This window comes from Hyla sarda, chromosome 2 (assembly GCF_029499605.1).
Source record: "Hyla sarda isolate aHylSar1 chromosome 2, aHylSar1.hap1, whole genome shotgun sequence".
NCBI lineage: Eukaryota > Metazoa > Chordata > Amphibia > Anura > Hylidae > Hyla > Hyla sarda.
The window spans coordinates 396,646,777-396,671,375 of NC_079190.1; the positions used below are offsets into that span (position 1 = coordinate 396,646,777).

Consider the following 24,599-nt stretch of genomic DNA (forward strand, 5'->3'; position numbering starts at 1 on the left):
GACAAGCGGTCACTTTGTAGGGTGGTCCATGAATGCCATATTTGTGCTCAGCTCACATAGGACAGAACAGTTTATACAGAGGCCAGTCAAGGTGACGTTCGGAGCACAGCTCATTATTAGAAGGGAGAAATAGTTTTAGTGAAGAGGCTACAGGAATATCTCATTATTTCTGACATTGTCTATCCAAGGATGCTTAAGGGAAGGAAGATCAGCATCTGATCCTTAATCCTGTATTATACCCGTCTACCTCAATTCAACACTTATTAGTGCTCCGTGATCTTTCCTGCACACAGAACAGAGAGAGAGGGATTAACCGCAGCAGTTCTCCATTGAGAAGATGACTGAATACAGTTCTCCATGAAAAAGGATCTTAAGATATTTCCACACATTATTTATATAATATTGGCACCCATGACTGTTATATATGATGCCTGCTAGTCACTAGAATAAAGAAAAGCTATACAGGGAGAAACACAATCTCGGCACCGCACGCTGTCTGGACAGTGTTTGGGGGCCTATTGGAGTGATGCACTCATGCAGATGGATATGATTGGCATACCGGGGGTGCACTTACTTAGACAAGTAGCAATGCAAGCAATAGAAAAGAGATGTAGTAAAGCACAAAGCAAGGAAGGGACGAGAAGAAGGGAGCTCCGAAGAGCTCGGGGGTGATGGTCCAGTTTCGCGGGTGTTCCTGCTTGGTCATGCCCCTAGGGGCGTGACCAAGCGGGAGCACCCGCGAAGCGGGACAGTCACCCACAAGCTCTTCAGAGCTGCGTTCTTCTCTTCCCTTCCCTGCTTTGTGCTTCTCCCGAGGATTATATAATAAAAGTGCCTTCTTGCATCTACATCGGGTGAGTGCTTTACAACGTCTCCTTTCTATTATTAGAATAAAGAAAAGCACAGGAAGCTGTGACTGAAACATGAGAGGTCCAAAAATATTTTATTGTAAGAACCTCTGGGATATATTTGATAGGTAGGGAATGATCTATACTGCAAGAAAGAATGGGGAACACTGTATACATGATGCACATAGGCACACTGTACTATGTAAAGATTGTAAACACAACCCACACCCTCAACTACAACCAGAGTCAGAGTGCTTCCTATGAACAGTAAAGCCAAAGGAGTCTCAGGCTAAATTTTTTAGCACCATTTCATCTTCAAATCCCACACCTGCACCATGTGTTCTCTAATCCAGCTTAAAAAAAAAGGAGCTAAGCAATGGTGCACCACAGGAGCGACACCACCACCTCCTGGAGATGTGGATAAAAGATAATTTTGTTAGGTATCTTATTCCTACTGCAACCAGGGTAGGGATTACATAAAATTTTACGCATATGTCCAACACTGACTGTAGATTTATAGGTGAAATTGAGTTGATACATGTCCTGTCAAACTAGAGAGAGGTGTACGTTTACCGCTGCCACGTTGGGGAGCTCAATGTATACACTTAAAAGTATTGACACATATGTAGCAAGCTCCCGTACCTGCACTACCACCTATAGGATCTTCTCTATTTTACGAGATTTTTGAATAATTCAGGACTGTAGATGGGTATAGTTATGGCAAGAGTAATGCTATTATTAAAAAATACTCCTATTTGCACTCAGCACCTAATATTTTTACAAGAACAGCAGCAGAAGTCTGAGCAGAGAAAAATAGTAGAATTTCAATTTTGTGATATGTAATAATCTGGAAGCTTTTAGACATCATAAGTTTAGGCAGGAAGAAATTTTTTTGCTGCAAATCTGCACCTAAACCTGCTTGCATTAAGTGTGGATTTTGCAGTGGTTTCACTATATGAAAAATCTGTGAAAAGTCTGCAAGGAAAGCAGCATACTGTTTCAATTTCTGCAGCATTCTAGTCACAGGAAAAACCAGAGCAAATTCCATTTATAAGAATTCACCAACCCATACACGCATACTCATACTTTGTTATATCTGCCATTATGCTCCATCCACTTTCAAATTTCATATCAACTGGAGCCAGAAAGTTATACAAATTCTATTTAAGAATCTCAAGTCTTCCAGTACTTATCAGCTGCTGTATACTACAGAGGAAGTTGTGTAGTTCAGTCTGACCACAATGCTCTCTGCTGACACCTCTGTCCGTGTCCGAACTGTCCAGTGCAGGAGAGGTTTGCTACGGGCATTTGCTCCTGCTCTGGACAGTTCCTGACATGGTCAGAGGTGTCAGCAGAGTGCATTGTGGTCAGACAGAAAAGAACTACACAACTTCCTCTGAAGCATACAGCAGCCACCCACAGTTCACCACATTCAAATGCTGCATGATCACATTGTTTATCTGTGGTTTTTTGTACAATAAACACTCTACTAGTTCATGACCTATTTTACCATACATCTTTTAGTGATCTGACATCACAATATTACAATATTCTCCTGACACTTTAATGATTCTCATATCTCTTGTTTGTAGGTATCTCGGTGATGGGCGCTTTCACCTGGAGTCAGTAATGATTGCCAACCCAGACACGAAAGCTTTCAGGTATTGGTATTGTGATCAGTTTAATATCTGTTTCTTCACTGTTCTAATGATATCAATGCAGGAGATTAAATGTCCCACCATAGTTACATGAAAATTTAGGCGAAAAAGTTAATAAAGCCTGATCCGGCATGGACTCATAGAGTTAAATCCCACTTGCTTACTTCAGTCTTCATAAAGGTGGACAAACACTAGATGAACAACGGCCAAACCTAATTATTTTGGCAGGACTGGTAACATCTAATGTTTAAGGGGCTGTCCCAACTCTCCTCCGAAAGATTATTTCATTAAGCTTGAACATTTGTTCTCACCGGAGATGAGCTGCCACCAGAGGTGTCTGGCAGCAGTGTATTCCCTTCTGCTTTCACATTTAAGTGTTTAAGCAGGTAAGGAAGAATATCTTTTGACTGAATAAGGTATTTGTCCACCTTTAGAAAATGATGATGCTCTATATCATGCTCAGAACTCAGGTGTCAAAGAGATGTTGCTCGGCTGCTGCATGCATGCCTCCTCTCTCCCCCTCCTCCTCCTCTCCTTGTCTTTACTGATTGACATACAGAGGCCAGTGCTAGAAGCAAAGCAGAGAGGAGTAGGGGAGGGAGTAGGTGTACATGCTGCAGCTCAGCAATACCTCCTTGATACTTAAACTTGAAAGTTTTCTACTTTACAAACAGCTGTCAGCTAAGAGATATGTATGTTTTATCTCCATATGAACTGTCTGCCCCTGTCTGCATCTTTGAGCATGATATAGAGCTGACAGATCCTCTTTTATTTAGGGACCTACAGACAGGTACATTTGTGTTGGTCCAAAACAGTCTTGTATTGGGAAAACAAATGGCATTTTTTGAGTTAGAACAGATGTTTCTATTGATATAAATGGATTCTCATTTAAAAGGGGTTTTCCCATATCTACAGAATAGGGGATAACTAGCTAGGCATAGGGTCCTAATGACTGGGGCCCCCACCAATACTAAGAATGGATGTCAATTGTCTCCTGACTGGATGGACTGGCTGCACATGCAGGCTGATGCTTCATTTATTTGGGGGACAATTGACCACTGTTCTTGGGATCTGTGGCAGTCCCAGCCATTGGACTCCACCGATCAACTAGTTATCCTCTATGTTGTGGATAGGGTATAACTTCAGACCTTGGGATAACCCCTTAAAGGGAATCTGATGCAGACAGCCCCATTTTGAATAGAAGGTTAGCATTTTAACACATGACAGTTATTACAAATATAAATACCTTTAGCCATGATGTTACATGCTGGCAATTTAACTGTATGGTGGACTATGTAATACAAGAACAGGCTAGCATTCCATCTAGGCTCATAGAGGATGTGCAGAGAAGGGGACCCTCTTCTTTCATGTCCATTTGGCCTAACCTGGCATATGAAAAAGTGAGATAATCCATAATCCACAGTTCAAGAAGAAAAAGAACGGACAGATCACTCACCAGGATGTGGTGTGACAAATATTCACTTTATTCTATTTGTATCTGGCATGATACAAGCAAGCAGGTAGGTGGGGGGATATGCTGATGGAACGCAGGGTCCACGAGGCAAAGACCGCTTTGTTCCGGAAGAAGTTCCATCAGCATATCCCCCACCTACCCGCTTGCTTTTATCATGGCAGATACGATTAGAATAGTGAAGTGAAGATTTGTCATACCGCATCCTGGTGAGTGATCTGTCCGTTCTTTTTCTTCATGAACTGTGGTTGCATACTGGTGTTATCTGTCAGGGACATAGAACACCCCAGAGCAGAGTAGCGGATAAGCGTCCAGTATATCCCAGCCCTTCCGAAGTGCATGATTAATTGCCCGCTACATATCGTTGAGCTATTCCTGGTGTTCTCCTCCATGAATTGGCTTTATAGGTATGTTGACTGCTTAGGTCCTTGGATATCGTTGTTTGCACAGTATAATATTACTTTTCAAATTGGTATACAATATTCTTGTAAGGAAAAAGCTTTTCGCCATACATGCAGACTTCCAAATAAATGTTTTATGTAGAGATTCCGGGACATCATAGCCACATTAGGTCTCCTAGCCTCTTAGATCTGCTGTATGAGAAGTCACTTCATTTGAGATCCAAATAAAAGCAGTAGGTTCACTTCTTCAGCCTTTATAGGTTAGATACTAAACAAACCATTGTTCCATTTGAACGTATCTTCTAAGAATAGCACTAGCTTTGTAACGCAATAAATGCCTTTTTGAGATGTCCAAATGTGATGGGTATGACAATGAAAATGCATGCTTGTGGGTTTTATTTTGCGGATTTCTATAACAATAGCTCAGATATCTCTTTATTTTTCACCTTAACAATAGCAGGTTGAAGAGATTCTCTCACTTTTGTGTATTTCTTGCCCTTTATGATGGTATTCGGCTGCAGACACATCTGTTTATTTCCTTTGCTCACATTTCCACAATAACTGTATGAGACGCGTTTTAAATATTCCACATTTTATCCTCAATAAATAATGTTCATGCTGAGCTGGGCTTGTTTCATGATCATTCCCTGGGTTTAGGCATTACACATCAGACTTGTAATGTACGCTGCATCTCTGAATATGGTGCAGGAAACCTTAATAAATGTTTATTTTAGGTTTCTGCACAGATTCGCAGTCGGTGAGGTCCCACCACAAATGTTTGAGTTCTGTATGGTGCACGTCCAGGAAGATTCTATTAGTTCATTTGCTTTGCCCTTACTTCGAATTAAGTTGACTTTTAGGTTGGCACTCTACAAATGACTTGGCCTGAACCCTGCCCCTACTCAGATTACACTAAAGATGGATTTGCATTTGGTATTGAATGCATTGTTAATCTGGGGCTCAGGTAAAAACACTTTGTTCTGACTGGAACTAAGCACATGGATATTCAGAAATTTAGATTAAGTCTTGTGTGTTAAAGCCTTAGATTCATTTAAAATGTGTTCAGAAACTTGGATCAAGACACGTTAATGGAGGGATCAGGGTGGAGAATTTGTGCCTAATGCTCAGAATTGGGATCATCTGTAAATCATGATACTCGGGGCTTATATTTTAGAAGTCGTAGAAGATGGGGTCTACCAAACTTTGAGGATCAGGATAAAAGGTCCAAATGTAAGATGTAAGAGCTGGAGTGGGAGTATATAATAGTGTTGGATTGATCTTGGACTTGTCTAGCAATCCATTTTATCCCAAAGCTGTATTCTGATCAGTTTGTTTATCCTTACTTCTTACCTCACATCTTTCCTGTAGTCCCCTGCAGGTTCAGCATCTATACAGAGCACGCCCTGCTGGTTTGTGCTTAGAAATGTATGCAAGTCCAATTGTATATAGTGGAGCTAAATTGTCAGGGACCTGTCTGTCGGCAGAATACATGATAGAATGAGAATGAGCTATGAGACGCCCTATAGCTGCAGATCCGTTACTTCACACCCTTTCTAAATTTATATTTATATTGTATAAAAAAAGATGAGATGATGTTTATTATTCTATTTATACTTTAATGAAAATTCTGGGGGAAAATACCCATTTTGCTAAGCAGTGGCTCAAACGTGTGCAGGATGGTAGCAGAGTGTCCTCATTGTCTGTAGATGTGGGGGCATAACCCACTACACTAGTGTCTGGTAGCAGACCATTGACACTTCTGGACTGCAGGTTGCCAGCATTCTAGACATGTTTTTATTGTTAATTATTAGGGATGTCCCGATACTAGCCACTTGCATGGTATCAGGGACTCGTTCAATGTCCTCGATACCTGCTATCGCTCCGCTGCCCCTTTCTCCAGTCCTCATCACGGCCGCTGCCCCGTCCTCCTGTCCGCATCATGGCGCCATCCTATGGAGGAGCATGTGACTCACACGTCACTCCACCTCCTCCACTGTAACCAACGTAACACTATGGACGAAGCAGAGTGACGTATATGTCACATGCTCATCCATAGGATGCCATGATGCGGACGGGAGAACGGGGCTGCGGAGCGGCAGCACCTGACATAGGACAGACCCAGGTGAGCCGTCTATTAGGGTGGGGGCTGCGGTCTACAGGGGGGGGGCTGCTATTAATGTCTAAAGGGGGGGCCTGCTGTCTATAGGGGCGGGCCTGCTGTCTACGGGGGGGGGGGCTGCTGTTTAAAGGGGGGGGCTGCTGTCTACAAGGGGTTGGGGGCTGCTGTTTACAAGGGGGGACTGCTACTAATGTCTACTGGGGGCTGCTGTTAATGTCTGCTAAGGGATACTACATACTATTAAAGGCAATCTTACAGCAGAGTCACCTGCACTAACTTGAATTTATAGGTTGATAGGTCAGGTGACCCGGTTTCTACCGCTGCTCACCATGTGGTCATCAGTCTCAACACCAATGCAAATTCCTTGTTGTGCCCAATGGAGAAGAGAGAAATCTTCGCTCATACTACAGCAACCGCCTAGATTGTACACAACAAGGAACCCGCATATCAGCACGGTAAGCAGCTCCAGAAACCGGGTCACCCTGGTGTCAGATTCCCTCGAAAATAAAAGTACTCGTAATTGGTATTGGCGAGTACTAGAATTAAAGTATCTGTACTGGTACTCGGTCTTTAAAAAATGGTATCGGTACATCCCTATTAATTATGGAATAATTGTTCATTCTTAACGTAGGTCTCTGGGCAGTGGATGCCAATACCATCAACTGATAGCACCAGAAAGCCTGCCAGCTGAAATAGAAATAAAGTATACTATGGCATCCACTGAAATCAATGAACTGTCGGTAAAATGCACAGACAAGCCATGTCCCTCAGAAAAAGAGGCTCTTTGTAGCAACTCTCAGCACTGGCCAAGAGATAGAATAGACCTGAACAGTGACCTATTACATCCATCTGAACAAGAAATCCCATTAATGACTAATGCTAACTAGAGAGAGAAGATTCCTGTCTGCCGATCCTGTATTTTTCAATAGGACAATAGGATCTGACGGCAATCTATATGTATTGGCATAATCAAACTGTTAACCCCTTTAATCCTTTCTGCCTCCCAAGATAAGTATAACCAGAGGCGTCTCACTGACACTTATCCCTTCCTCCAGGTAAAAAAATAGCTTTTTCTACTACTCCAAGCAGGGATGCTAATGTGCGATTCAGCTCCATGTTTATTGTTCTTGTGGCGACAACATAGCCCACAGGGGAAATGACTCAGTGGCCAGGTAGCCCATTACTTTCCGACCAAGCCCCTGGCTCTAGGGCATGCCACTCCATGCCACTGGGGCTGACAGTAGCGGGGCTGCTTGACCACTGGGCCATTCTTCCTATGGGCATTGGTGTCCTGGCAGTGGTGGTTGCCGCCCAGGGCTATGTCACTGGGTTGCACATTTTGATAAAATGCACACTAAAGACCTGACGATAGCTTTATAATAATACTAAAAAGCAAAAGATTATTGTTGGAGATGTGGATGTGCTGTCTGTTTCTCTATATTTGAGATAATCCATAATAATGTTTTCTCTTTATAGCTTTACTGAGATATAATCCATATAGTAAGCTTTTTCTCTTTATATCTCTGCATAGATATGATCCATATAGTAAGGGTTTTCCTTGCTTTATGTTTTACAAAGGTATGATCCTTTTACAGTAGTGTTTTTCACTTTACATGGATCATTACATACGTTTCATTCATATAATAAGGGGTTCTCTCTTTTTAGCTTAAAACTGATATGATCCATATAGTAAGGTTTTCTACATTTGTGTTTACATAGGTATGATCTGTATTGTAAGAGTTTCCTGCTTTTTTATCTTAACATGTGTATTAAATATTTAACAAGAATTCCTATGTATGTCTTTATATAGGTATGGTCTGTATTGTAAGGTTTTCTCTCTTTTCATGGGTAAGATGTGTACATAAGGTTTTCTAGCTTTATGACTTAAAGGGTACTCCGCCTCTCGACATCTTATCCCCTATCCAAAGGATAGGGGATAAAATGTCTTATTGCGGGGGTCCCGCCGCTGGGGACCCCCACGATCACCCTGCCACACCCGGTGTTCGTTTAGAGTTCGTTTTGTGACATCACGCCTCCTCCCATAGACTTGTATTGAGGGGCCGTGACCGTGACGTCACGAGTGTGGCGTGACCGTGACGTCACGAACCTCCGCATCGACAATCATCCGACAAGGAGCGAAGTTCGCTCCTTGCACTGGATGTCTGGGGTGCCACAGCGGAGATTGCGGGGGTCCTGCCACTGGGGACCCCCACGATCAGACATATTTTCCCCTATCCTTTGGATAGGGTGTAAGATGTCTAGAGATGGAGTACCCCTTTAAAATAGGTATAATCTGTATCATATGTATGTATGTATTATATAAATAGCAAGATTATCTAAGTATGCCTTTACCTATGTATGTTCTCTACTGTTTTCTCGCTTTTATAACTTTATATAGATATGATCTATATTGTAAGGTTTGATTTATCTCTTTGCATAGGTGTAATCTATATGGCAAGGTTTTATGACCTATATTGTAAGGATTTCTCATTTTCTGACTTTACATAGGTATGATCCATATAGTAAGATTTTTTCTCGGGAGTATTATGATCACAGCACCATGCAAAAAAATCGAGGTGACGCCATTTCATCTGCGGCAGGAGCAAAGACATGGGGCCTCATTCTTGGTACATTGGGGCGGCAAGGATCCCCCAAAATTCTTGAGGTAAGCACTTTCCCTGCTGTCTCTGCCTTCATTCCGCCTGGGTTTATTATGCGCACACCTGCCTCGGCTTCTTTAAGGTGCTCAGCGTTCATCCTTTTAATGCGGTTTCTCATTAATTAAAAATCGCTAGAGGATTTGACACTGAAGTATGTGATGATGACTGAAGTTTGAGAACAAGTGATTTCTTAAAATACGATCCTGTAACCCTTTCACTGTCAGAGCAGTCTACTCCCCGCTGTTCTGCAGACCTCAATGACAGCCTCACGGTTAAAACCTTCTTGCAGGACGGATCATCACTTGTGTATCCTCTCCTCCTCTTTTTCTCAACATGAAGATAATCCGCTTCCATGAATCCACCTCCCCTCCTCCAGAGAGATACATTTTTAGTCCTTGTTAATCTTGGAAAGGATTTTTTCTTCTTCTTCTCATTTACATTTCTCCCTTTTCAGATCAGGAACAGTGGACCATTTTACACTCCCCTTTCCCAATCCTCCATGCAGTTTATTAAACTGGACACATGCGTTGTTTTAATGAACCGTTGCTTGGCATGTGTGCCAGTATCACCGCGCCGGAGATTATTGGGTGTACTGTGTGATACCAGGCAGAGGATAGAAGGTGTTGTGTTGGTGTCATACTATGCACGCGGTGGGTTCTGAGAGTGGAGCATGTGTAGACGAGGGTGGGGAATTACGTGAACGACGAGGAGAATGAGAGAGATGTTCAGGATGACTGTGTGGGGTATTGGCAGGGAGGGTTTTGACTGTCATTGTGGAGGAGATGATGGAGGGATGAGTATAGTGTTGTGGGGGGGGGGGGGCTGGAGGGTGGTTGGGGATAGCTGTGGCTCTGTACAGGGAATATGATGAGGTCTGTGTGTTTTTCCTGGGTCTTTTGTTTTAGCTCCCAGCAGCACCCTGTCGCGTTCCCTTAATGAGTATTCCTCTGTCTATCCTGTGTAACCAGGACAGGCCTCATTAATCTATTGGCTGCAATTACAGAACTGCAATTATTATTTGCACTTCTCATTAAATGAACTTGGAATGGTTATTGTTGGTTATTTATCCTTCCACTCCCATCCCGGGCAGAAAACAGAGGGGCTTAATTAACTTCCAGCCTGGGAACCAAGACAGGGTCTCAGGTGGCGCCCGCAGGAGGGGCGTCTGACAGGAAGTCATTGTGCAAGAAATAATCTGTCATCCTCACCCTGTCCTGCATCCCAGGAAGACGTAGAAGCACATTTTCTAATAAAATGCTCTTCTTGTCAAACAGATGGATGTGTATAAAATAATAGTACTACATATGATTTATCCACATTAACCACTTCCTAGCTGCTGCATCTTCTGCTACCAGCGGCAAACTCTCAACAACATTTAACACTGGAGGCTGAAGTGAGCTCAGGCGACACTAACACAAAGGGAAACCAAGGTGAATGTGTGTCTGCCACAGGCCTGTAGGGGAAACGAAATAAAAAAATGTGCTAAAACACGATCCCATTCCTGACGAAAATCTAATTATTTCCCGCTAAAGTTATGCAAAAACAAGAGCACCAGGATGGATTGTGCGCCTTGGTCACGGGCCTATTACTCTTTCTTTGTGCTTGAAATGAGGCTTTTCATGGCCCCGTCATTAGAATCATTTACCAAGAGCCACATTCACATCAGTGCACAAAGACCGTAATGGGGCTTGATTGACTTCACTGCCTGCATGTGCGCCCAAGGCAACGTGTGCTTGTATAGTCAATACGATGGGCGTCTGTGTTGAGGTCAATAGACAACTTGCATTATTTTCCAACATTCAAGATACAGCACAATGCAAATCTATTAACCCCCTCAAGGAGAGGCCAGAGAAGTGTTTGTTTTTATCAGTCTGCATGTTGACAGCAGTGATTTTATTTTCTTCTTCTTCACATTTCAAAAAAAGTGTTCCCTCACTGCTTCTTCTTCGCATGCACAGTCATCAGGATGCCCAGCTATGCCCTGTTGTGAGAATGGGAACATCCAAATTGGAGACTGGGTTAATCTTGGGGACCTGGTCTCTACATCTAAACTTACATTTGCATTTTCTTTATGGTGTTTGCACAGCTTATGAACAGGGTGGCTCTGATGTGGCCACATGAGGTGTATGGGCATCTTTATAGCGGCTTTGGAAAAATAGGAAGGCTTTCTTCCAATAACAGTGTTGCACCTGCTACAGGGTGTGTACGGTATTGCAGCTTAGAGCAGAGCTTTTATACCAGACACAACCCTTGGAAAGGTAAAAAGTAATTTCTGGAGGAGAGCAGCCATGTTTTTCTATTGCTAAACAACATATTTAATGTTACGATACTTAGTAGAAAAAGAAGATCGCACTCACCCGGTAAAATAAAACGTCCTCTTTATTCAATGGCTTCTTTAAAACATTTCCAAGTAGAGGTAGAGAGATGCGGTCAGCATGAACTGACTGACCGGCTGAGCCTCGGCCAGTCAGTCAGTTCATGCTGACCGCATCTCTCTACCCCTACTTGGAAATGTTTTAAAGAAGCCATTGAATAAAGAGGACGTTTCATTTTACCGGTTGAGTGTGATCTTCTTTTTCTACTAAGTATCGTATCTGCTACAGTTTACTCATTGATCTGCACCCCCGGTCAGTCACTTTTCTGCATATCCCTGTGCCACGGACAATCTTCCTAAACAGCACATTACCTTCACTTTATCAACCCCTAGCAGCCCAGCAATAGTGCCTGCCCAGCTTCTCTCAGCCTAGTCTACTAACATTTAATGTATCTCTGATAGGTAGGTTTTGCACTTCTAAGAATATAAAGATGGGAGCAATGCATACTGTGTATTCATTGCCACTCAGTACAGCCCAGGTGAAGTAAAAAGGAAATCTGCCAAAAGACAGGAGTCCCTGCTCATGTACGCACATTATGTGGTGCGTTATGCCAATAGTATAGCGCACCACAAAATGTACATACGGAAACAGGGACTCCTGTCTATCTCCAGACTCCTTTTACTGCAGCATATTCCTGATATAGTCTTGTAGAATTCTTGTAAAGAACACAGGTTAATCTCCTCCTCATTGTTCCATTTCTGTCCAGCAGACATTGAGGGGTAGGATATATCCAATAGGCTTGGGTTAAACTTTCTTCTCTCCTATTGCAGACAGAGCAGTGAAAAGAAGATACTTCTGTAGCCAGTTATCTTACAGACCGAAACAAGGTGTTGTCTGAGGTTGCCAAGAAAGAGTTGCAATACTACCCAAAACCTGGGGATAAGTGTGGCACTCTTTTTGAAGGTCTTGCTTTTTTCTGCTGCAGTGGATGTATTTTTGACCCATACCTCCTAGTCGGGATGTAGGTAGCAGAATATAATACACAACACAGCTTTGGTGCTGTAATGTAAGATAACAGCATTTGGCTTTTTTATTTTTATATTCATGTTATTGTTATTTACATTTTAGAAGTTTCATAGTTTCTACTAAATGACAACATTCCATGGACCCATTGTACTTAGATATAAAAAGAGTTGTCTGTATCAATAACTCATAGACTCAAACCTCTCCGAACGCAGGTTTGCATGGGATGCAAGGGGGAAGACAAACTCTGCGGCTGGGGCTGATTTCCATAAGTGGTCTTTGGAGAACGCCGGTGGGGCTGAGAAGGGGAGATGAGGAGGGAGTCATATGTACCTCCTCTCTCCCCCTGCTCTGCCTGTACAAACCTGGGTTCTCCAAAGGCAGGCGGAGAAGAGGGAGGGAAGATTAGGGGGGCATGTACCTCCTCTCTCCCCCTGCTCTGCCTTCTCTCTGCCCACCCCCCAACTCTAGCTTCAGATATCTTCGGAGAGCTGATGGGAGGAGCAGAAGCAAGTTTGCATGGAGCGCAAGTTCGCACCTCAAACCGGCTACAATTTGCTGCCGGCTCTCCCTGCCCCCATGCCAAACTTCTTAGGGCAGGCTGAATTCAATCTGCCATCCCATACTGTAAGATAATATCCAAACAGGAGGTAAATGCTGCTCCGAGGATTTTTTTTTCAGATTTGTTGCAGAATTATGATTTTTGGAATATAAGTAGGAAAATCTGTGTAAAATGCGCATTTGCAGATTTTGCAAGTGACTGCTTGTAAAACATGGGTGGACTTTCCGCAAGTAGTGGGCACCAGCAGAGCATGCTGTGGTGGTAGGACTGCTCCATAGACGCCAATGCATCTCCATAAAACATGTCAATTCTTTCAGAGGAAGCAGGATTCAGGATTTCCGTGGCAGATGTTTCCGTCAGGGAAATTCCGCCATGTTTGTGGTCTAGCTGAACCTAATTAAAACAATAGGACTCTGCTGCAACGGAACTTCTGAGCAGAATTTTTTTGACGGAAATTCCGTCATATTTCTACAAGATAAATGACATTCTAGGGATTAAAACACAGGTCAATATCTGCATGCAATCTTCTTGCAGATTTGTTATCTGCTTCTGTAATAAGCTGCAGATGTTCCATATGCAAACCCACAGTGTTTCTTCTCTGTGTGAGCATTCCCTAGCCCAGTATTCTCCAACAGTAAAATTACAACCTCCAGCTCCCCTAACCGCACCCTCAGGCACGCCCCTAAGAGAATTACTCCCCCATTTTGGTGATCGGTGGGTGTCCCAGCAGGCAGACCTCACCGATCAAATAGCTATCCCCTATCATGTGGATATGGGATCATTTTAAATTTCGGGAATACCTCTAAGAGCAATGGTTGATGTAATGTGATCATAAATCATCAATTTTGTTATTTGGAATTTTTGTAAGTTTACTCTGTTCATCGCGTAGGATAATAAACATAAATAGAGAACGTACATTTATGCATGCAGCAATACCAGATAAATAGGGTTTTTTTAATTATATTTTTTTTATATGGGAGAAGGTGACATATATTTTTATTGAGGGGGAGGGTTATATATTTAGAAAATCTTTTTTTTGTTTTTTTTGTTACTTGGCTGGTTAGCAAATAAAGAGGGAACATCTTAGGGACATGCGCCGTAAATGTTATGAAAGGCTGAAATCTTCTGTGACCGTGGCTATGCACGGAGTGCGGGAGAACAGTGGAGCTGACCGGCCCCAGGAGCATCATGTCACTTCCCAGAAGCCACCACTGTCTTAAAGCAGCGGTGGCAATAAAAAAAAAAAAAAAAAACGTTAGCCAGAGACTCGGGATTAGGGGCCTGAGACCTGGGGGCCCCGGCCACATTTTCGGCCATGTGATCCTGTGTTAAATCTGCAACATGTCAATTTATGTTGTGACTATGCTCTGCATGATGGGGAAGTCCAAATCCACCATAATTTCGCAATGGTTGAAGATTTTATTGCAGTAACACCACAACTCCAGATTTCATTTATTTTTTTAAAGGGGTATTCCAGTGAACTGGCTTCAGAAAGTTAAACAGATTTGTAAATTACTTCTATAAAAAAAAATCTTAATCCTATCAGTACTTATCAGATGCTAAAGTTGAGTTGTTCTTTTCTGTCTGACCACAGTGTTCTCTGCTGACACCTCTGTCTGTCTCAGGAACTGACCAGAGTAGAAGCAAATCCCCATAGCAAACCTCTCCTGCTCTGGACAGCTCCTGTGACAGACAGAGGTGTCAGCAGAGAGCACTGTTCTCAGACAGAAAAGAACAACTCAACTTCAACAGCTGAAAAGTACTGGTAGGATTAAGATTTTTTTTTTTATAGAAGTAATTTACAAATCTGTTTAACTTTCTGGAGCCAGTTGATATGAAACAAATAGTTTTTCACCTGAATTCCCCTTTAACATTCTGCTCTAAAATCATTGACAGAAAATCTGCAACAATATCCAAACCATTTGCAGTGGGTTTTGTGCTGCAGAAAATCAGCAGCATCTTCATCCATCCTCTCTAGCCTTATTCTTAAAGTGACAGTATTTCCCGTTGCCTTCTGGGACACCACTAACTAGTTTTCCAATAAACCCCAGAATAACTAGGTGTATAAAAATCTAGTGTTTTTCACGTACACAATGTTTTTTCCGCCAGGGATACTCTCTGGGCTCTCGTGTATCCGTGAATACATGGAGTCCTTCCCCGCTAGTCCAGCGTGTCCGAAGACGTTGCATCTTGTTATTCTCCGCTCCTGACTTAATTAATTAGTGAGGTTATTCACTGAAAGATACGGCTTGGACGGCTGCCTCACCCCCAAATGCTCTCCTTTCTTTCTGTCTTACACGCTGTGTGTCTCTCTCTTTTCAGCACCTGGAGTCACGTCTACAGGCTCTCGGCTGTCGTTACGTGCGGCTTCTGCTGTCGGAAATCTTCCCTAATAAACTCAAGCTGTTCCCAGAGGTGGAAGCGTGAGTACAGAGAGCAGAGCTCTAAACACACACACTCACCATGCGCAGCCCTCAGCATGGGGGAATTAGGAGGGGACATTGTGGAACCTGGCACAACCACTTCACAACTGGCACTGGAAAGACCCTGATGTTTAAAGCTTTATCACCGAATAACACAGTAAAACACCGCTTTCTCCGCATATAATGGAACGTTATGAGATTTCTACCTTCATCAGTCCAGCTATCTTATGTTTACTTTTCTAGATATATGTTTGACAGTGTCAGTCTGGGTATCGATCTTGCATATCTGTCTGTCTGTCTATCTGTCAAATCTTTCTCTGTTACATCTATATACCTATCTATATACCTATCATCTATCTCACATCTCCTATATGTATTTATATATCTATCTAATAAAGACCTACAGCATTCCAGTCCATGGTAAAAAAGTGAAGGTGTTTTATCAGTCATAAAGCAAATACAAGTGCAACGTGTCAACTGCAACATGCATAATGCAGATAACATGACATTTATATGTGCTGTAATAATAGGTTTTTACCATGGATTGGGGTGATACAGGTCTTCTTTATTAGATACGATGGCCCATTTTCAAGGACTTCCCTGCTGGCACCTGACATTTCTTCATTAGTAATGCTACTTCCATCTTAAAATATCTATTTATCTATCTATTTCTCTCACCGACTTTTATCATATCTATCTATCTCTCTCTTGTTTTTCTGTCTGTCTTTTATCTATCTATATCTATCTATCTATTTACTTCACTCTGTCGTGGCCTCTCTCTAGCTCATTTCTTTTTATCGCTCTTTCTCTCCTGTTTGTCTTTCTTTCTTTTCTCTTTAACTATTTATCTATCTGTACGTCCATCTATGTTTCTGCCTGATATCTGTCTCGTTCCTGTCAGTTTATCTATCTATATAACTATCTATTTAGACAAGGTATAACTGCAGCACACCAATGTATCTTGCAAAAAAGTTTGTTTTATTCCAACATGTGTAGAGTTACATGCAGGGTTTCTGCTGGCTCACCCAGACATGATGAAGCGTATCAGGTCCCTTGTCTATGACCAGGATTCCCATAACTGCTTGCACCCTTCCATGCCTCCATTTTGTCTGGATTTGGATGTGCTGTTCTCCTGGGAAAACAATGCTATCTTTCTGTCTGCCTGTCTTTGTATCTATCTCATTTCTGTTCATCTACTGTTTATCTAGGCTCATTCACACTTCAGAATCTCTGTTTAGAGCGGACGCCGGCAGAACTAGCCAGCACTAAGATTGCTCAGAAAGGTCTCTATAGATAGCAGTGCATTTCAGAGCGGATTCCGCCAAAAGAATCAACCTGTTCGGTGAAGTCTTCAGGCCGGAATTTCCGCGGAAGGATGTCCTCTGCGGAAATTCTGTAGTGTGAATGGTGCAGCAGAATCCCATTGAGAACAATGAGAGGCTGCTGCATCATATTTTCCTAGTGGACTTCCACTCTGAAAATCTGTAATGTGAATTGGCCCTTAATCTATCTCATCTGTCTCTCTTGATTACAGTATATATTTCTCATATCTGTATGCTTACCTATATGGCTATCTCATATGTTTACAGAACAAAGTATTTATCTCTCATATGTGTTATCTATTTTTATCTCCTCTATCTGTTAAACTCACTCATAAGCTATCTCATATCTATCTATCTCATATCTATCTATCTCATATCTATCTATCTCATACCTATCTATCTATCTCATATCTATCTATAATCTATCTATCTCATATCTATCTCATACCTATCTATCTATCTCATATATATATCTCTATGTATCTCCTATCTATCTATCTCTCATATCTATGTATCTCATATCTATCTATCATCTATCTATCTATCTCTCTCATATCTATCTATGTATCTCATATCTATCTATCATCTATCTATCTATCTATCATCTATCTATCTCTCTCATATCTATCTATGTATCTCATATCTATCTATCTCATATCTATCTATCTATCTCTCATATCTATCTATCTATGTATCTCATATCTATGTATCTCATATCTATCTATCATCTATCTATCTCTCTCATATCTCATATCTATCTATGTATCTCATATCTATCTATCTAATATCTATCTATCTCATATCTATTTATCTATCTATCTCATATCTATCTATCTCTCATATCTATCTATCTCTCATATCTATCTATCTCTCATATCTATCTATCTATCTCATATCTATCTATCTCTCATATCTATCTATCTGTCCATCTGTCTTGTTCTCCCATATCTGTCATATGTCTGTCTATGTGTAATCTCTTTCTCTCTCACTCTTTCTATCTTTCTATCTATCTATCTGCCTGTTTCTGTATGTGTCTTGTGCATTATCTACCCATGTCTGCCCTAGTCCATCCATCTACTTGTCAGTCTATTGTCTCTGAATACCTCTGACTTTTTTTCCCCCCTTCTACTATTTACATTTGTATGTCTCGAAATCTGACATTTTTCTAAAAAAAAAATCACACAGCTTTGTAGTGGTGAGATGTATGAAACTTGGGAAATGATCCGATGACAACCGCCATTGTATTTTTTTCTTTAATGGACTAACTGCATTATCTCCTCAAAAGCTTTTAGGTGTAAACTGTTTATAAAACTGAACAAATCCGAATAAAATGTTCTGAAATATCAAGTAAGGAAAGAAACGGCCGCACGGAAAAGGAGGAAAAGCGGCGGCACTGAAGTCTCTTTAACTGTTTCTGTTTAACTAGAACAATACAGTTAAGATCATTAATAAGATGCCCATTATTTCTGACCTGATGAAAAGAAGAGGTTAGCTCCCGAAAGCTTGTTAAGAGAAAATGCAGGCAGTCCATTAAAAAAGTATCATAAACCACAAATGTGGTGGAACATCATCCTTCACCGGCCTGGACTGGATACTACATTCATTTATAAGCAGAATATTTCATGACCGCTTTTAGAGGCCACACTAGCTTCTGAGCTTTTATCTAGTTTTAGATCTCACTTGGTTTAACCCTTTCAGGGCATGACGCTTTGATAAGTTTCAGAAGCTGTAGGCCAGTGTCCCCAACTGTTGCAAAACTACAACTCTCATCATACTGGGTATTTAAGTTTTGCAACAGCTGAAGAACCTTAGTTTGGGGAACCAAGTGTCCACAAAAAAGAGAAAATTGAATATGAGCACTCATCCGTACTGTAAAACTTGACTTTTAATTAAAGCACTAGCTGAGTTGCCCGTTTTTTCCTTCCTAATCCTTGTTGGGGAGGAAAATAAACAAAGGAGGAAGCTTTTGACTTCATATCCCGTCATCATATATTGTTGTCATATCCCAACCCCATATCCCGTCCTCATATCCCGACCTCCTATCCCAACCTACTATCCCGACCTCCTATCCCGACCTCCTATCCCGACCTCCTATCCCTACCTCCTATCCTGTCCTCCTATCCTGTCCTCCTATCCTGTCCTCCTATCCTGTCCTCCTATCCTGTCCTCCTATTCTGTCCTCCTATCCTGTCCTCCTATCCTGTCCTCCTATCCTGTCCTCCTATCCTGTCCTCCTATCCCGACCTCCTATCCCATCCTCCTATCCAGTCCATCTATCCTGACTTCCTATCCCAACCTCCTATCCTATCCCGTCTTCCTATCCCGACCTCCTATCCCGTCCTCCTATCCCGTCTTCCTATCCTGTCCTCCTATCTCGTCCTCCTATCCCGACCTCCTATCTCGACCTCCTATCCTGTTGCCCTATCCAGTCCACCTATCCTGACCTCCTATCTCGACCTCCTATCTCGACCTCCTATCTCGTCCTCCTATCCCGAACTCCTATCCTGTCCCCCTATCCTGTCCCCCTATCCAGTCCATCTATCCTGACCTCCTATCACGACCTCCTATCACGACCTCCTATCCCGTCCTCCTATCTCGTCCTCCTATCCCGACCTCCTATCCTGTCCCCCTATCCAGTCCATCTATCCCGACCTCCTATCTCCTCCTTTGGACGTGATGCTGGAACATTCACACAAACATACACACATTGAGTTTTATATATATAGATTAAAATTTCTGCCGGCCATAGAAAAGTTAAAATAGATGGCAACAGTCTGTTTCATGGGAAACTCCTGCTTCATCTGGCCTTCAGGCCAGACGAAGCAGGAGTTTCCCGTGAAACAGACTGTTGCCATCCATTTTAACTTTTCTATAGCCGGCGGGCATTTTAATGCTTTAATTAAAAGTCAAGTTTTACAGTACAGGTGAGTGCTCATGTTCTATTTTTTCTTTTTATGGAAATTTGGTTTTTATAGCATACTGAATATTGCATGATGCACCCCCCATCTACTACAATACAGTTCTGAGTGGGTCCTATGAATTTAGCATGATTTTTGTATAGTGCAATGGTGCCGCCTGCTATTCCTTTAGTGCCTTTAGTTACTTAGTTTGGGAAACATTGCTCTAAGCACTAAGCATCTTACTCCACCTTCTGTTCATTGAATAGATTTACTCCACTTACTGCTACGTTGTCTTGTCTATTGGACTGAGTAACATCCAAAGTCAGTTGCTTAGTTCTCAGCATGTGATGCCATTTATCATTTGTAAAGTGTAAATTATTTTCTTTTAACCTGTAGATGGATACAAGTCGCCTGTCCAAGACTGTCTATAGATTGGGGGACCGCCTTCCCCAAGCCTTTGCTGACTCCATATGAGGTAAGCCCACCTACAATAATACAAGCATTTACTAAAACAGATACATTTCTGAGCTCTGTACATCAATCAAAAAGGGGCTGGGAGGTGAGGGTGAGTGAGGAGCCGTCAAAGGCTCCACCTCCTTGACACTGAGAAATCTGAAAAATAAAAAGCTGATTTTATTAATTTGGCAACCTCAATCAGCTCTAGGAAAGGTACAGTTTATTTTTATACCCTAACAGCTATCCAACGTGTCTGCGGCTCTTATCAGCAAACACAGCTGACAGATTCCCTTTAAAGGCCATATAAATGTCTGCCCTTGAGGTCAAGAATTTATCTCTCAAATCTCCAGTTCTGTAAACCTCCATTAACATTTATATACATAATGTGGAAAACTGCACTTTAATAAGCTGCTGACTTTAGGTTTAGGGAGTCTTTAAAATGTATTATGTCGTAAAGTGAAGGCACTCTGGCCAGAATTTATCGAACCATTTATGCCAGAGACAACTCACTCCATATTTGCACTAAAAGTGGGTGAGTTTAGCAGGATAAAGTGGGGCCAATAATGGTCAAACTAATTTATGGTGCAAAAAAGCAACACAATTCCACACTTGCTCATAGCAATGTATGTTTCATTTTTTCTAGCTTAAATGAGAACTCCAGTGACCTTTTTTGTTTATCCTTTTTTTCCAGTCTGATGGAATAAAAAATATAAACATTAACTTCCTAACCTTCCGCTGCTCCCCTGGTGCTGCCGATATTGCCCTTTACCAGCCCTTTTTTGACTTTTAAGGCCCAACACATTACACTGCCGCTCAGCTTATCGCCGCCCTCAGCTATGTCTTGTTTCAGCAGGTGATAAGCTGAGCTGCAGCTCAGCCTATTACGGGCCGAAACAGGACATTGTTGCAGCCGGCCATAAGCTGCGCCGCAGTGTTACCTGTCGAGCACCAAAATCTGGAAGAGGACCAGGGCTAGAGGATGGGCAGCAATATTGGCAGCACCTGGGGAGCGGAAATAGGTAAGTTAATGTTTATTATTTTTATTCTGGCAGCCTGGGCATAAAGGATAAAAAAAAAATTCAACTGGAGCCCTCCTTTTAAAGACAGTTCAGCATGTGCCAGTTTTTATTTTTTATTTTAAAGGAGTAGTGCAGTGAAAGATAACTTATCCCATATCCAAAGGATAGAGGATAAGTTATAGATAAGCAGGAAGCCGCAGCCGAAACGCCCCTTCATGAACCTCTATGGGATACATGGAGGGGGCGTGCCGGGTACAGCTCCGTGCAGGGGCCGGCACGCTCCCTTCCAGTAGACTGCCTGGGCCCAGTTCAGGAGATCCAGCAGACTGGGTCCTGGGATTTTAACAGCAGCTGTCTACATGACAATTTTAGAACTTATCAGACAGAACATTGTCCAGTGCTATGATCCAGTCTGGTAACTGACCAGGAGAGAAGGAAACTTTTGTTTTTGTCAAAGGACTATGAGGTTGGGAAATGTCATTTTAATGAACAACAAGACTGCTCATATACTACCTGTGAGGGTATGTTCACATGACGCAGATCTGACACAGAAAATATGCAGTGTTTCTGCACCAAAAGAAATATTATGAGATGCAGAAAATCTGCAGCAGACCCACAGCTTGTAAATATACCTCTTTGAGGCGGCTCTTAGGACAAGAATGTTGATATGTCTGCCTTGTATGGACTTTACTTTGTTAGTGTGGGTCTTATACAAAAGCTTTCCCGATACGCTAGGACCTGTCACCAAACTAAACTTTTAATATATTGTTCCTTATGTTATTATAAGACACTTTGCTATTTACTTGCTGTTAAAATTCTCAACCTTTATGTTTTTAATGTGATTGAAAAAACGGCCACTAGGTGGCTCTGTTTTGTTCCCTGCACAAGTCAGACAGTTAGTATGGTCTCCTCTAGGCCTGGCAGGAGACCAAACTCAGGAAGTGCGTGCGGGGCTCGGCGAGGCACAGCTTTTCGCAGGCTTCAGTGACGTCATGCTTGCTGGGGAACGCCCACTTTGTGAACTAGGGGAAATGTATGATACAGAAATTTTTTAAGCTCAGAAAAAATTTAAGGGCAGGAGGGTTGTTAGAAGTAGTTAGGGAACATAATCTGAGTTAGTTACAAAATATGGTTTGATGACAGGTACACAATAACTATTGAGTGACAGCTGTAGTGCTCAGGATTACAGACAACTCAGTGTTTTCCCTTAGACTAAACCTTTAGCTCCGTAGTAAAAGAATCCACCAGCTGTGTTGCAAAATGTCATATTTTATCCCAGGCCTTAGAGACCCTCCAAAATGCATTGATTTATGCAGCTTGTACACCAATGACCAAGTCTACTGACATTTTGGAGTTTTCTAATACAAGGCTGGACAAGAAATGACCACATAAATGAACTAAATAAAGTCATCTTGTCCACGTGATGATCCATCTAGATCATTTCAGCTTCTCTTATTGTTATTGCTTTAGGTGTTTAAAGGAGTACTCCACCCCTATACATCTTATCCCCTATCCAAAGGATAGGGGATAAGATATCTGATCGCGGGGGTCCCGCCGCTGGGAACCCCCCCAATCTCTCCTTCTGCACCCCCTATCATCTGGTGCACGGAGCGAACTTCGCTCCATGCCTGATGACTGGCGATGCAGGGGCCAGAGGATCGTGATATCACGGCCACACCCCTTTGTGACATCACACCCCACCCCCTAAATGCAAGTCTATGGGAGGGGTTGTGACGTCATCACGCCTCTTCACATAGACTTGCATTGAGGGGCCGGAACTTTGCTCCATACACCAGATGACAGGGAGTGCTGCAGGAGAGATTGCGGGGGTAACCAGTGGCAGAACCCCCGCGACCTGACATCTTATCCCCTATACTTTGGATAGGGAATAAGACGTGTAGGGGCGGAGTACCCCTTTAAGCTATAGAAAATTGTTGCTAGAAAACTTTTGCTGGGTACTGTACTGGAAACCTGTCACACGTGTGAACAAGTACTCTCATCAGCATGCGTCCCTTCAGTATCATGGTAGAATTAACTTACATCTCTAATGTTGTACACTTAGCCATAGTGGATCTGTACCCTGGAGGAGCACTAGCTAAATTTGTAAAAATCTTAGAAAAAGGTCAGCGATGTAACGTGTCAAACCAGCGTAAATCGTAATGCAGGACTTCTGGGGGAATCATTGAAAAAGTCAAACAATGTTCTTAATATTAGGGGAATTTGTTCTATGATTAATATTGTATGACTGATCTCAAGTGTTTTCTACAGGCCTGTGTGGCTCTTAAAGAAGCAGAATGGCAGAAAACGTATCCTATGGATTTCTATTCAAATCAGTCTTTGGGTCCTTGGACGGTGAACCACGAGTCTCATCGGCCTGTCCACGTGACAGCTAGACAAACAAAGGTGAGGGCTGCGACAAGTGACTGCGTGCTCCTCTGCTCTGCCCTTCAGCATGAGCTTTTGTCAATCAGTATTATTAGGCTGAAGCCACATTTAGATATTTTGTGTGTGTATATATATTTTTAACTATATATGTATTCATGTTTTATTGAAAACACACTTATGTTATCTATTTTTGTCATTCATATTTATTTCTATATTTTTGGCACTGTGGGTTTGTTACGCTTCCTCTGAATGGTTCCCCGGATTTTTGTGCACCAATGGCGCCACCTAGTGATGATCAGTGAACTTTACTGCCTTTAGGCTGCAGTGGAAACGAATCAGAGGCAAATTATATATGGATGTAGTCGAAGGCCAGTCTCTGCCTATCTCTCTTTTCTATTCTTTCTTTTAAAGTGTAATAATGGATAATAGCAGTACAAGTATATGAAAGATGCTCAGAGTAAAACATAAATGAAAAACCTGCATTCTCCTTTATACTGAGATGCAACAGTAGTTTATAAATGTATGTGAGGAGCCTTGAGCCAGCAGGAGACTCTTCATTGAAAGGGTAGAGGTCATTGTAAGATGAATAGGATATCTGTGCAGCTTTGCATGGAGCCAGGTAATACTACCAGTTTATCATTTCCCCTAACACTCTTGTCCATTTTAAGGTCTTTAGGCAGCATTTTATATTCGCGTTTTTGCCCTTGTATTTCTCTAACCATATATAATGGAAGTGACGCACAATTAGAGATTGATACAATTCGTATAAGAGAATAAGGGGGACTTCATGGAATGAATAACAATGGTCCTCAGGCAGTAGTTTACAGAGTTCTGGGATGTAGATACATTTACATTACTGCATTTTTTAGCATTTTCACCGATCATTAAACAAGGTGAAATAAAAAAGAATTATAAAAGTATCGCTCCGTTCAGGCGTGCTGTAACAGTACAGGATGGATTTCTAACAGCAGGCTTTGTGGGGCTGTGCTTAAGAGGACAGTGATGCAATGATCAGTATACTGGAAAGGGTGATCTGC

General features: G+C 42.1%; 1 protein-coding gene and 1 long non-coding RNA gene across 2 annotated transcripts in view; one reads left to right on the forward strand and one right to left on the reverse strand.

The window, feature by feature from the left end:
* Positions 1–24,599, forward strand: part of DPH1 (diphthamide biosynthesis 1) — a 308,713-nt gene that overhangs the window by 274,194 nt on the left and 9,920 nt on the right. The window contains exons 7-11 of the mRNA XM_056558713.1: positions 2,441–2,509; positions 9,006–9,162; positions 15,380–15,480; positions 20,099–20,177; positions 23,446–23,580. Of these exons, the coding sequence (XP_056414688.1) occupies positions 2,441–2,509; positions 9,006–9,162; positions 15,380–15,480; positions 20,099–20,177; positions 23,446–23,580 (541 nt within the window). The remainder of the gene's footprint in view (positions 1–2,440; positions 2,510–9,005; positions 9,163–15,379; positions 15,481–20,098; positions 20,178–23,445; positions 23,581–24,599) is intronic.
* The window catches only part of LOC130356782 (uncharacterized), a 49,110-nt gene continuing 34,533 nt past the window's right edge, over positions 10,023–24,599 (reverse strand). Inside the window, exon 4 of the long non-coding RNA XR_008888996.1 lies at positions 10,023–11,138. This is a non-coding gene — a long non-coding RNA (uncharacterized LOC130356782). The remainder of the gene's footprint in view (positions 11,139–24,599) is intronic.